The sequence below is a fragment of the Ursus americanus genome, chromosome 20 (genome assembly GCF_024610735.1).
Source record: "Ursus americanus isolate L20-20 chromosome 20, mUrsAme1.1.p, whole genome shotgun sequence".
Lineage (NCBI taxonomy): Eukaryota > Metazoa > Chordata > Mammalia > Carnivora > Ursidae > Ursus > Ursus americanus.
The window spans coordinates 28,174,945-28,188,040 of record NC_142146.1 but is presented as its reverse complement, the minus strand read 5'-3'; the positions used below and the strand labels follow the sequence as shown (position 1 = coordinate 28,188,040).

At 35.4% G+C, this 13,096-nt stretch overlaps 1 protein-coding gene across 4 annotated transcripts in view; it reads left to right on the top strand.

Moving 5' to 3' along the window:
- Positions 1-13,096, top strand: part of PIK3R4 (phosphoinositide-3-kinase regulatory subunit 4) — a 77,293-nt gene that overhangs the window by 45,224 nt on the left and 18,973 nt on the right. For all 4 annotated transcript variants that reach the window (XM_045791739.2, XM_045791740.2, XM_045791737.2 and 1 more), the window contains exons 10-13: positions 1,156-1,357; positions 3,083-3,270; positions 4,242-4,452; positions 7,102-7,267. In XM_045791739.2, coding sequence (XP_045647695.2) covers positions 1,156-1,357; positions 3,083-3,270; positions 4,242-4,452; positions 7,102-7,267 — 767 coding nt within the window. The remainder of the gene's footprint in view (positions 1-1,155; positions 1,358-3,082; positions 3,271-4,241; positions 4,453-7,101; positions 7,268-13,096) is intronic.

Below are 13,096 nucleotides of genomic sequence, written 5' to 3'. Positions count from 1 at the left end.
GTAAAAATAAATGATGAACTTCAGGCCAGTATTAGAAAAAATTCAGTCAAGGATCTCTCTATGATTATTGTACTTTAATACAATTTTATTTTATTGTTTCTTAGCTTTCTAACTTTCTAGGGTTTGTGTCCTATTGTGACTGTGGGTTGTGAATATTATTTTAAACTCCAGTAGGATCTGGATTAAGCCCTCAGGAATTGCTATTTTATTAATTTTTTTCCATTAGTGTAATAAAATCATTCTAGAGGATTCTGTGGATGGTTTGAAAGTTAAGGAAAAATGCAAAACTATTCCACTTACCAGAATATTTGTTTCACATTGAATTATTTAAATAAGTTATTTAACATTTATTGGCTGTCAGTTTCAAGTGTTCTTGAGTGTCTTAGGCATATTAATTTACTAAAATTTCAAAATAGCCAAAAAAATAATCTAAAATTTCAAAATAGCCTTGTAAGGGGGTGCTAATAATTATCCTCATTTTCTAGATAAATCAGTAGAGGTTTAGGGAAATTGGGTAACTTGCCCAAGGTTACACATATAGTAAGTAATAGAGAGCTTGACTGTACTTAGGCGGTCTGACTTTAATTATACTGTTATCATAGGGTGTGTTGCTTGCATTTGAAGTTTAGCCAGCATTTATCAGTTTCTGAAGTGTGTAGAATATTTTATATATCATAGAGTGCCTTCACAAAGTGTCTCATTTAATATTCTCAACACATCTAGGAGCAAGGTTGAAGTAAGTATACTTTCTTTTACTTAATATTGTATTTCCAGAATTTTTGTTTAGATAGTAAATGTTTGTTTATTCAAAGTTACGTATTAAAGATATACTAGATACCTGGCACTGTGTTAAGTTCTTCGGAGATTTCAAAGATGAATTATACTGAATGCTCCCATTTAGAAAGAAAGTTAAGATATAAATTATGCTACAAAATAGAAAGTGCCACAATACAGGGTGTTCTGGGAGATCAGAATAGTGAGATGTTGTTCTGTATCGATACTTTTATTTTTCTCTTACCTTTTTGCTTGCTTTATTTTAGCATTGTAACTCTTAAAATTTTACAGTGGTGTTTTGACCATTCAGTTGTTAGTCATTCCAAGGCCTGTTACTGCTTTTGAAAATGACGTAGAACATATGGTTTTATTTGGTTTTAGGGAATGACAGAGGAAGAGGAAGACAAACTCTTGGCACTGAAAGACTTCATGATGAAATCTAACAAAGCAAAGGCCAATATAGTAGACCAGAGCCATCTCCATGATAGTAGTCAGAAAGGTGTAATTGACTTAGCAGCATTAGGCATAACTGGGAGACAAGTTGATCTTGTTAAAACCAAACAGGAACCTGATGACAAGCGAGGTTAGTATGTTTAGTGTGTGTGTGTGTTTAGCTTGTTGTTATTATTTACTTCATATGGCTAGTTGTAGCTAATTAGTAGTAAAATAAAAAGTCGCTTTCTCAAATATAGAACATTCAAGTACTGTGGGTGACTCCATTATGTAGCAGGAAAATTTGGGGGACGAAAAGTGGAGAATTGAGTTAACAGTTAAAAGGTTATGTAACCTCTCAAAATCATGGCTCTCTGTGTCAGAATCAGGATTCAAACCGAGGCTTGACTCCAGAGCTCTGCTCTTATAATGAAATCATGTTGCTTTTATGGAGATGTATATTGAAGATGAAATCCTATTTTTTAATCCTTTAAACACCAACCCAAGGTCAATAGACGATGTTAAAATGAGATAGTTACCTAGTTTGTTTTAGTAGGTAATGCCCAGTGAAATACAAAAGAGTAGACACCAGAGAAGACTTAATCATTTGAAGTCTCAAGATTTAGAACTGTCAACTATGTGACAAGGATGTTGGTTGACATTGACTATATGAGGTTTTTAAGATCTTGTGTGTTCTTCCTTTAACTCTTTCTGAGATGTACTTACTTCCAAGTACATGCCTTTAAAAACCACTCTTCTAGTATCAGATTTTAAGGGCAGCTGAATTATATTGAAATAAACCTCTAACTGCCAAACTTGGGATAAAGTATTTGGAACTCAATTATCTGTGGATTACATTGATGGTAAGTAAAGCACTGGTACAGATTATGAGAAAAACACAAAGACCCCAAAAGAAAAATATTGAAGGATTTGAGCTTACAACTGATGGAAGAATAGAAATCCATGTTTGAAAAGGTAAATAAATGCAAACCAGTAAGATGCCATTTTCTGCCATGTGAGTAGCAAAGACTGATGATACCTATTGTTAGGCCTTTTCATACACTGTCGATAGAATATAAATTGAACATACTCTTTTTAGAAAGCAATATTCTTATTCTTTGAGTCACCATTTTCAATTCTGGAAATTTCTCCCAAGAAATATGGATAAACGTGAAGAAATATGTATAAGAATGTTCTCAGTTTAAAAAAAAGAAATAATTGAAGTGTCCATTAATAGGGGGATACTTAAATAAACATTCAATGTATTTAATTAAGAGAAAAACAGGTTGTGAAACACTTTGTACTATTTTATTTTTGCACAATGGTATGGTGTATCATTAAACTATATTGTCTATGAGGTTTACATATGGAGTCAATTCCTGTTATGTTTTGGTAATGCTAGAACTTTGTGTTATTTAATGTACTTTTTGTAATTGGCGAAACATTTTTTAAAAAGGGTTTCTCTTTATAGTCAGAAGGTAAGTGTATAGCAATTGATTTTTACATTTTGTTTCCTAAGTAACTGATACGAGAAATAGGTCATATTTAACAGTGTGGTCAGTGACATTTGAAAAAGTTGTTTTTATTGTTGTTTCTTGAGATAAAGTGGTTATTTGAAATTGAGCTAGCCTTGGGAAACTAGGAAGCAGTTAGCTCACATTATTAATACCATTGAAAGTGTATCTGTCCCAGAGATAGAATGAGAGTTAATGAGTTGATGTGTAAATATAAATGAAATACAAATCAGAGATCATAAAGAACAAATAGGATGTGAAGTCCATTGCTGTCTGTCCCTCCCCCACCAAAAAAATAAATAAAAGCGCTTACTGGTTTAGAGGTTTCCCTTAGACTGACTATTCTGAATCTGTATTTGTAGCTAGAAAACACGTAAAACAAGACTCAAATGTAAATGAAGAATGGAAAAGTATGTTTGGGTCACTGGAACCACCGAACATCCCACAGGCCCTACCTAAAGGGAGTGACCAGGAGGTGATTCAGACCGGGAAACCACCTCGTTCTGAGTCCTCTGCTGGCATTTGTGTCCCTTTGTCAACTTCTCCACAGGTACTATCACTTACTCAATAATCCTGCTTTTGTCTTTCATTCCCATTTTACTGTTTTGGTTGTTTAAAGGCTGTGTACTGTACTGGAAAAATCAATGTAGTGAGTTGTCCTTTAGGGAGGACATGTTTCTTTTTTTTCTTCAAGTTATTTAAATTCTACTTAGTTAACATATAGTGTAATATTGGTTTCAGGACTAGAATTTAGTGATTCATCACTTGAATATAACCCCCAGTGCTCAACACAAATGCCCATCACCCATTTAGCCCATCTCCTGTCCACCTCCCCTCCAGCAACCCTCAGTTTGTTCTGTATTATTAAGGACATGTTTCTTTCTAAAAACAGGTTTATCTTTAATTTTATGGACAAGGGGAGGTCTAATTATTGAAAGCATCAAAAAAGGTCTTGTGTTAGAGTACTCACCAATAAAGTGATCTAAAATTGTGGGTTGAAGACATCATTATGAACTGTGATTATAATTAGGTTGCAGTGAACCTTTTAAATCTGCTTTTATTCTTCCTCTAATATAACATACCTGTAAAAATAGCAAAAATACTCCTGGAAGAGAAGTCCCTAGTTTGCCATGTGTGAGAAATGTTATGATGATTTTTATATATTTGAAATAAATTTGCAATTTAACTCTTCCCTAAGCCAGTCATATTTTAAATGAAAAATATAAACTGAACCAACTGATAAATTTCTATTTCTTTTTACTTGAATTAATGAGGATTTTTGTTTAATGTTATTGCTGTACTGATAGTTTTTTTTTAATGTATAGGTTTAGAAATGTAATATTTGTGGTTAATCTTTTAGTTAGCTTTTCACTGAAAAAATGTCATTGTATTTAAATGGATTTAAAAATTGGTACATTATTAAGGAAAAAAAGCAGATATAATGGAGAGAAAGAACATGGGTATACAGTTTTATCATTGAGTATACTTTATGATGTAAATAGTTATAATTCTGTTTTGCAGCTTCCAGAAGTGACAAATGTCCAAAATAGAAAACCAACAATACAGGTTTTGAGTAGTACAATTTTACCATCTACCTACCAGATTCGGATCACAACTTGTAAAACGGAACTTCAGCAGCTCATCCAGCAGAAGCGGGAGCAGTGTACCGCTGAGAGGGTAGCTAAGCAGATGATGGAAAATGCCGAATGGGAGAGTAAACCACCACCACCCGGTAAAAGTGCCACTGCTAGGTAGTTGTATTTTAGCCTGGGTGCTGAAGCCTACAGTCTAACGCAGGATAATTAAGGAAGTAAGAACAAAACTGTCACTTGGAAGCCCAGAGGAAGGTTTCATTAAGTGAGGAATTTTAAGTCATTATCTGTGGAGCTTGGATCTTCTTAGCTGTGTGGGCAACTTACAGTGTCTTGTTTAAGCTACTTAGTGTTTCAGCCTGTCTGGTCCATTTTCTCTGTTTATAGTGCTAGGTTTTACCTGCCTGCTTAGTGTCATGCCACTTTTTCATAGAATGTCAGTCGTCTTGGAGTATGCTCCAGCTTTTAATTTGAAGGGTTTACGTCTCTTTATTTTCTTTGGCATTTGTAAAGTAATGGGTATTTTTATTTATTTTTTTATTTTTTAAAGATTTTATTTATTTAAGAGAGAGAGAACAAGCAGGGAGAAGAACAAAAGGAGAGGGAAAAGCAGGCCCCCTGCTGAGCAAAGAGCTGATGCAGGACTCTATCCCAGGACCCTGGAATCATGACCTGAGCTGAAGGCAGACACTTAATTGAGCCACCCAGGCACCCCAGTAATGGGTACTTTTAAAAAGAAAAAAATCATCATCCAAAACTCCACCACTCAGTGATTAACATTTTGTGGAAACACTGCTATATTTTGAGAAGATTTAAAAGTAACTTAGAGCTATTTCAGATGAAAATGTGGCTCAGCTATGTTAATAGACTTGCCCAGTATAAATGTGGTGGAGCTGGTTTTTGATATTAGATTTGCAGATTTTAAAAACATTTTTAATGAGTTTCTGTATATAGATTTTTTTTTGTTTTTTTTTTTTGGTTTTGTGTGTGTGTGTGTGTGTGTGTGTGTGTGTGTGTGTTTTAAAGATTTTATTTATTTATTTGACAGAGATAGAGACAGCCAGCGAGAGAGGGAACACAGGCAGGGGGAATGGGAGAGGAAGAAGCAGGCTTATAGCGGAGGAGCCTGATGTGGGGCTCGATCCCATAACGCCGGGATCACGCCCTGAGCCGAAGGCAGACGCTTAACTGCTGTGCCACCCAGGCGCTCCTGTATATAGATTTTAATAATAAAAATTTAACTTGAAAACTCTGAAAAGAAATGCATAGTTTGCTTATGTGTAGAGATTTAAAATCGCATGAATTCTGTGTGCTTCTGTCGTGTACTCCAGGGGAAAATGCTGGTGGAGATAAATGACTTAAAGATTTAAAAAGTATTATTAAGTGGTAGGTAGCATCTCAGGTCAAATAATATCCTGGAATAGAATCTGTTTTTATAAGTAGCATTTTATACTTAAGTGGAGCTGTACTTTTTATTCCTTAATCACAAACAAGGTTTCAAGTTTTGAGGTTCAAGAAATGTGCAGTGACTGTTGGGCGTTTGATTTTTTTCTTTCCACAGTTGAATGATCGTGTGAAATTGATTTTCTCTAGAGGGAAATGTTCAATCTAGCCTGGTAAATTATCTAGACTTCATGGCAAAGTGTTTTTGATCACCTTCAAATTTAGCATATCCTCTTTAAAAGTCACATTCAGCTGTTCTTCCCACACATGTAAGCTAGAGATCCAAGGGAAACATATTTTTTTATTTAGATTTTGCCAGGTTTGGCAATAATCTTGGTTTCATTTTTGTTTTCTGGTAAAAAGAAATAATTTTATCCTAAAATGACATTGTTATCACTTAATTAGATACTCTGCTGAATCCCAATACAGGACCATCTTTAGCATAGCTTTCTGTTTTGTTTTATTTTAAAATTGATTAATATTAAATTTTAAATGTTTCACTTAATATAAAAATTGACTCATCATACATTGAGGACAGTTATGTGCAGGGACCTATGCTAGGTACTGTGAATGATTCAGAATGGATAAGACATGGTCTCTGGCCTCAGCAGATCTATAATTTATTAGAGGAAATTAATCATACACAAAAAGAATATACGTAATATAACAAGTGTATAGATGTAGCAAAGTACTGGAAAATCCATGGGCATTCTGAGGCTATAATTCATAATACTGTTTAATTAACATGTTGATACCATACAATAAATGACTGCAGGTGATGAGGAAATCAACATTTAGGTGTTTACTGTGGACCTGGGACAATATTAGACACTATACATCTCGTTTATCCATATCCACCCTTTGGGTTAAGTAATATTTCCCTCATTTTACATTTGAGGAAATTGAAGCTCAGATAGTTTAAATAAGTACCCTAAGGTCACACATTATATTATGGTGGATCTGGGTCTTTGAGATTTGAGAACCAGGTTGCCTCCCTAGCACCCAGCTTCTCTAGGTTTACGATAGCCATTATCTCTGACTGTTGAGCAAGTAGTCAGGGTTTTTCTAGGTGGTAAGTGACTGTTGTGCACTAGACACTAGAGGAGGGCCCCATGTGCAGTCTTTCTAAGGCTCTTTGATCAACACTTAATTGCTATCTTGGATGTCTTAATAAATAATAGTAACTGTCATGGTCTAATAGACCACTTTGTATCGTCTAGCTATTGGTACCCTTTGTTTAGTTCTTACGATTGTTCTCATGCTGGTCGTTGGTGACTATAGCTGGAGGTGAGGAATATTGTATTTGTACACTATAGTTTAAGACCTGCTCCTTTGCTTTTCTTTAGGGTGGCGTCCTAAAGGGCTACTAGTTGCACATCTTCATGAACACAAGTCTGCTGTGAATCGAATTAGAGTGTCTGATGAACATTCACTTTTTGCAACATGTTCAAATGATGGCACAGTGAAAATCTGGAACAGTCAAAAGATGGAAGGGAAGACCACCACTACCAGGTAATAATGCTTGGGAGCAGAATCCATTTATTCAATCAACAAATGTTTGTTGACTGCTCACTCTGACAGGTGCTGTTTTAGGATATAGCAGTGGTAAGTGGAAGAAATACCTGTTCTGTGGAGCTTTTCTCGTGCTTTTCTTGTTATCAGTTCAGTGACTACAGTTAACCACAAAATCATCAAGCACAATATCTTTGATAACCAAAATAAGTTAAAAGTTTACTTTTAGCAATGTGATACAGTTTTGTGCTGTTTACTTTTTAAAAGAGATCTATGTTTTTACTCTGTGCTTAATTATTTTCATGTTCATTCTTTCTTGGCATTGCATTGGTCAGAACATCAATCAAAACCAGTAACAGAGTCCTGGCTTCATTTAGTAATTTTTTGTCAACATTTGATTATGAAATTTCAAGCCTATAAGTAAAGTTGAAAGAGTTTCACAGTGAACATTCATGCACTTGCCACACAGATTCTGTAATTTTACTAGATTTGCCATGTCATGTAATTATATTATCCATCCTCCTATCCGTTCATCTTTTTAAATTGTATTTCAGAATAAGTTACAGACATTAGTACACTTCCCCTAAACACTTCAGCTTATTTATCATTAAGTAGAGATCAGTATGTGTTTATAATTTTTTTTTGTTTGGGATGAAATTTATATGCTATGAAATACACAGATCTTAAGTGAACCATTCCGCGAGTTCCAAGAAATAACATACACTTCGGCAACTTAAGCCAGTCTCAAGGTATAGAATGTAGCCATCACACCAGAAGAATGTCCCCTAATGTCCCTTCACAGAGAACTCCTGCCTACAACCATTCTTTTGATTTTTTTCCCACCATTGTTACCATTTTCATTAGTATTTTAAACACCTCTTCTGATAATTATTTTTCAAATGGCTCTTTGTTATTATCATCATCAGTTGAATTCATTGTCCCTTTTATTAAGAGGGGAAGTTCAGTTGACATGTGTAAACCTCTCCAGAAACAACTTGGAATCATTGATTAACTTTACAAAAGCTTCGTTAATTCCCAAATGATTTTTATTACTGAGCCATGCCCTCTGTATTCCAGTGTCATATTTTAGGGAGTGGTATCCCAGTGTCACATTTCAGACAGTGGTATCCCAGAAAATGTGGCAGTTCAGCTGACTGTATAGTCTTTAGGAAGTTTGTATGATAATTAGGAGATTGGATTTCCTCTGGATGCAGCTGCTCTTGCTTTTCTGTAACACCTGCTGTCTTGTTTGTGGAGTGCAGTAGGCCTTGGCTTGGGGGTGCTTCATTCCACAGTGGGGATGTGGGGAAGGGAACAGAATGTTATACCCTTATCATATGCCTTCATGAACTGGATTAGGGGAGAAGCAGGCCATTATTATTGCCAGATCCAAGTGGGGAACAGCTGGTGGCTGGAAAAGAGCAACAAAACTTTTTTTCTTAGGAAAAGTATTTTCTTAGGAAATGTTACTAGTACATTCTCTCTACTGAGGTTTTTCCCCCTATGCGTTACGTTGGCTGACCACCCAGTTCCCAGTGCTGACTTTCTCATTGAATATTATTGTGATTTAGGCCACGCAGCTCTTGGCCCTGCCATTTTCTTCATTCTTGAGTTAAATTTTTGCTTTGTCCCTTGGGCACTAGTTTGTGAAAAATTGCTCTTTTTCTAAACTTGTACATTAAATTTTTAAAAAACTTAATCCTTTATAGTATTCTAAATTATATTTTCCATATATGCTTCTTGTGTTACCCTATTTTGGGCTCATTTAGCTTCTCAGTTTTAGGGGAGGTTGATGAATTTGGTACTTCTTGAATGTGATGATAAAACATCTCAGTGGAGTTTTGTCTGGATGAAGAGATGACACAGTATGAGAGGTGTGCAAGAAAGTTACAGTGTTACATATTTTAGAGTTGCTGATAGTGTTGGAGGTTGAAGTTTTTGAGTGGTGTGGCTACTCTGAAGAAAAGGGAGCATAAAGGCCTATAAAAGGCCTGAGTATGCCTGAGGCCTTAATCTTTGCCAGTTGAATTTCAGGGACAGGAAGAGTGGTGGTCAGGAAAGGAGAAAGAAGCAGCCATTTAAGTTACATCAAACTGCACAGAAGAAAGAGTTTTAAGAAAGGAACTTAGAGGCAGCTCTCAAATGTAATATAAAAGCCAATTGGCATGAAAACCTAGTAAGGCCATTGGGCATTCTCATACAGTGCCCTTTGGTGGAATGCAAGTGATACATCCATCATCTTTGGAGGGCTTTTTGACAATATATATTACAAGCATTTATGATGTCCATATCCTAAGGAAATGACTAAGAATGAACTCAGAGATTTAGTTTTAAGGGCTTTTCAGATTGGCTTCCTTTATAATAGTAAAAAATTAGAAAGAAACCAGAGGTTTAGCAGTAGAGGTAAAATTAGATAAGTGCTGGTGCAAATACAAAAGTGATGTTGCGGGAATAAGTTTTTTGATATAAAATATGTTAATATGTCGTGTAAGAAAGTAGGTTTAAGAACTCATGTAGGGTTTCTGTTTTTGGAATGATCAAGTAAGGATTTCTAAAAATCTCTTTAATAAAAATAGAACACTGGTAGATACTGTCAATATCAACTTTTTCAGAACTCTAGAAATTAAGTCCTGCATTAGTCTGAAGAGCATTCTTTAAGAATATCAGCTTTCAGAACAGTGAGCCATGTGTTCCCTGATTTTATCCCCTTTTACCAAGCAGTGCAGTAGCTTTGAAAACTAATAGTCCCCCAGTCTTTTATCATGCTGTTCAGTGGCTTTGAAACTCAAAGTCCCACAACTGTGGTAGCCCTGAAAACCAGCAGCTTAGTAGTGACCGGAGGGGTCATAATGGCCAAAAGCCCCATTTCTAGGGAATTGTCACTATTTGACCTTTCTGCCACCTTGCTGAAAGCTCCATTCTCAGGATCTATCTTTATTTGATCTGACTCATCCTGTTCTTTGAGAAAAACTCTGCCCACAGGACATTTGTTGAAATTATCAATGCTGTTTGTTAACATTGCAGCCTGAGGTGGCATTACCAATTGTAGCTAACAAGAGACTAACAAAAAACTTATAAGGAAGAACTAGGGAATGATATATCTGTAGGGGCCTTTGAAAAGTTCAGACATATTCATGGGTATCTATAAGGCCACATGCATGTATAGTATGCATGTATTGTATGCATGCCCAAGAAAGAACTGAGAAGACCCCGAGTTCTTGCCTCTGGCTGACCTTGAGACTCTTTGCAAGCAGGAAATGAAAGATGAGGCAGAGTTGTAAGCTGCCTTCTTGAAGGTGTCTTGCAAACACAGAGAACCTCAACAAAGGCTAGAATGCTTTTCATTTCAAGGCATGTAAGGAAAGGAAATGTCTGTGTAGTCATTAGCCGACCACTAAGTTAACTGAACAAAGACTTTAGTGGCTACACATGAGAAAGAATATGGACTTCAGAGAATTAATCCAAGAGGAGTCACTAAATAAACAGCAATAGCCTTGGAATATTATTTCCAAAATTGGCATATTAGAATATCTAGTTTTGAACAAAAAATTGCAGGTCAGGAAAAGAAACAGGAAAGTATGGTTTATATACAGGAAAAAAAGTCAATGGAAACTGTTCCTCCATAATCCCAGATATTGGACTTACTAGACAAAGATTTTAAATTAGCTATTAAAAATATTTTCAAAGAATTGAAGAAACCGTGTTTAAAGAATTAAAAGTAAATTAAGAAAATGTCTCCAAATATCCATATCAATAAAGAGATAGAAGTGATCGATAGAAATTCTGGAGTTGAAAAGTGAAATAACTGAAATAATGAAATAAGTGAAATAAATGAAAAATTCACAAGAAAGGCTGAACGGATTTCAGCTGGCAAGAGAAAAAATCAGCTGAGGGTTGATCAGTTGACATTATTCAGTCCGAGGTACAAAAACTAAAAAAGAGTAAAGAAAAATGAACAGAGCTTCATAGGCGTGCAGAACACCACGTGTGCTAAGATACACATAGTAGGAGTCCTGGAAGGTGAGGAGAGAGAAAAAGGAGGAGAAAGAGTATTTGAAGAATCACTGGCTAAGAACTCCCCAGATTTGGTGGAAAACATTAATCTGCATATTTAAGCAGCTCAGTGAACTCCAAGTAGGATGAAAATCAAAGAGAGCCATACTTGACACAAGATGAGCAAACTGTTGAAAGACAGAATCTTGAAAGCAGTGAGAGATAAGGGACTTACTGCATACAGGGGATCCTTAATAAGATTAATAGCTGACATTTCATTGAAATGATGGAGACTGGAAGTCAGTGAGATGACATATTCGAAGTGTTGAAAGAAAAAGACTGTCAACTGAAAATGCTATATGCAGCAGAATTGTCCTCCAAAAACAAAGGAGAGGTCATTAAAAACAGGGAATTTATTACTAGGAGATTTTCCCTAAATGAAATACTTAAAGGTGTTTTTTGTGCTGAAAGGAAAGGACATGAGACAGTAACCTGAATCCACATGAAAAAACAGAGACAGTACAAATTATTTTTATAACTCTTTTATAGCCTGTTGTCTTATTTAAAAGATGATCACGTAAATAATTATAAAATTGTGTCTATGGGCTTGTAGTATATAAATATAGAATTTATGTGACAATAATAGTACAGAAGAGGGAGGAAGGAACAAGGAACTTCTGAAGCAAAGTTTTTGTGTATTAATGAAATTGGTATTAATCTGATTAGATAACAAATATATTTCCCAGGGAAAAAACCTTTCAAAAACATGTATAAGAAACAACAAAGAAATTAAAATGGTATACTAGAAAATACATTTTTAACACAAAAGAAGGCAGTGGTGGAGGAATACAACAGTAACAACAAAACCTGTGCAAGACAGAAAAAACAAATAGCAAAATGTCAAACATAAGCCTTACCTTATTGGTAATCATATAAATGTAATCAGAAGGCAGTGTTGGCAGAAAGTATAAAAAAAATGATATGACTTATGTGCTGTTTACAAGAGACACACTTTATTTTTATTTATTTATTCAGTTTTAAAATTTTTAATTCCAGTATAGTTAACATACAGTGTTATCTTAGTTTCAGGTGTACAGTACAGTGATTCAGTAATTCTAAGTATATTACTCAGTGCTCATTGTGATAAATGTACTTTTAATCCCCTTTACCTATTTCACCCATTCCCCCTCCCTTGTAACCATCACTTCTCTGTAGTTAAGAGTCTGTGTTTTTGGTTTGTCCCCTTTTTTTCTTTGTTCATTTGTTTTGTTTCTTAAATTGCACATATGAATGATATCATATGGTATTTGTCTTACTCTGAGTGGCTTATTTCACTTAGCATTGTACTCTTTAGATCCATCTATATCATTGCAAATGGCAAGAGTTCATTCTTTGAAATGAGTAATATTCTATTGTGTATATATACCACATCTTTATCCATTCATCTATCAATGGACACTTGGGCTACTTCTATATTTTGGCTATTGTAAATAATGCAGTAAACGTAGGGGAGTATATATCTTTTTGAATTAGTGTTTTCTTTTTTTTTTTTTTTTAAAGATTTTATTTATTTATGTGACAGAGACAGCCAGGGAGAGAGGGAACACAAGCAGGGGGAGTGGGAGAGGAAGAAGCAGGCTCCCAGCGGAGGAGCCTGATGTGGGGCTCGATCCCATAACGCCAGGATCACGCCCCGAGCCGAAGGCAGATGCTTAACCACAGTGCCACCCAGGCGCCCCTGAATTAGTGTTTTCATATTCTTTGGGTGGATACCCAGTAGTGCAATTCCTGAATCATAGGGTAATCCAATTTTTAAGTTTTTGAGGAACCTCCATA